The 248-nt window shown below is 40.7% G+C and overlaps 1 protein-coding gene across 1 annotated transcript in view; it reads left to right on the top strand.

Moving 5' to 3' along the window:
* LOC119581908 (cytochrome P450 9e2-like) overlaps positions 1-248 on the top strand; it is a 26,960-nt gene that overhangs the window by 15,839 nt on the left and 10,873 nt on the right. The window contains exon 5 of the mRNA XM_037930071.1: positions 140-200. Within this exon, the coding sequence (XP_037785999.1) occupies positions 140-200 (61 nt within the window). The remainder of the gene's footprint in view (positions 1-139; positions 201-248) is intronic.

Raw genomic sequence — 248 nt, 5'->3', positions numbered from 1 at the left:
GACATAAATCTCAAACGTCAGCTACTGAGGAAAAATGGGAAAAAAAGAAAATCAAGAATTCAACCATGCCAGAATCTGGATGAGTTGCCAAGTCTTCCTTTCCTGAGCGCCAATAACCTTTCCATTTCTCTCTTCACAGAAACCCTTCGCATGTACCCACCGGGGCTTTTCCTGGAGCGCAAGTGCGTAAAGGAATACAAGTAAGACCTTTTCAAAATACTTCATAACCCTAACTTTTGTAAATATAG

Source organism: Penaeus monodon, chromosome 15, assembly GCF_015228065.2.
Source record: "Penaeus monodon isolate SGIC_2016 chromosome 15, NSTDA_Pmon_1, whole genome shotgun sequence".
NCBI classification, from domain to species: Eukaryota; Metazoa; Arthropoda; class Malacostraca; order Decapoda; family Penaeidae; genus Penaeus; species Penaeus monodon.
Note: the sequence above shows the minus strand (reverse complement) of the source record. Positions and strands in the feature narration are given on the sequence as shown.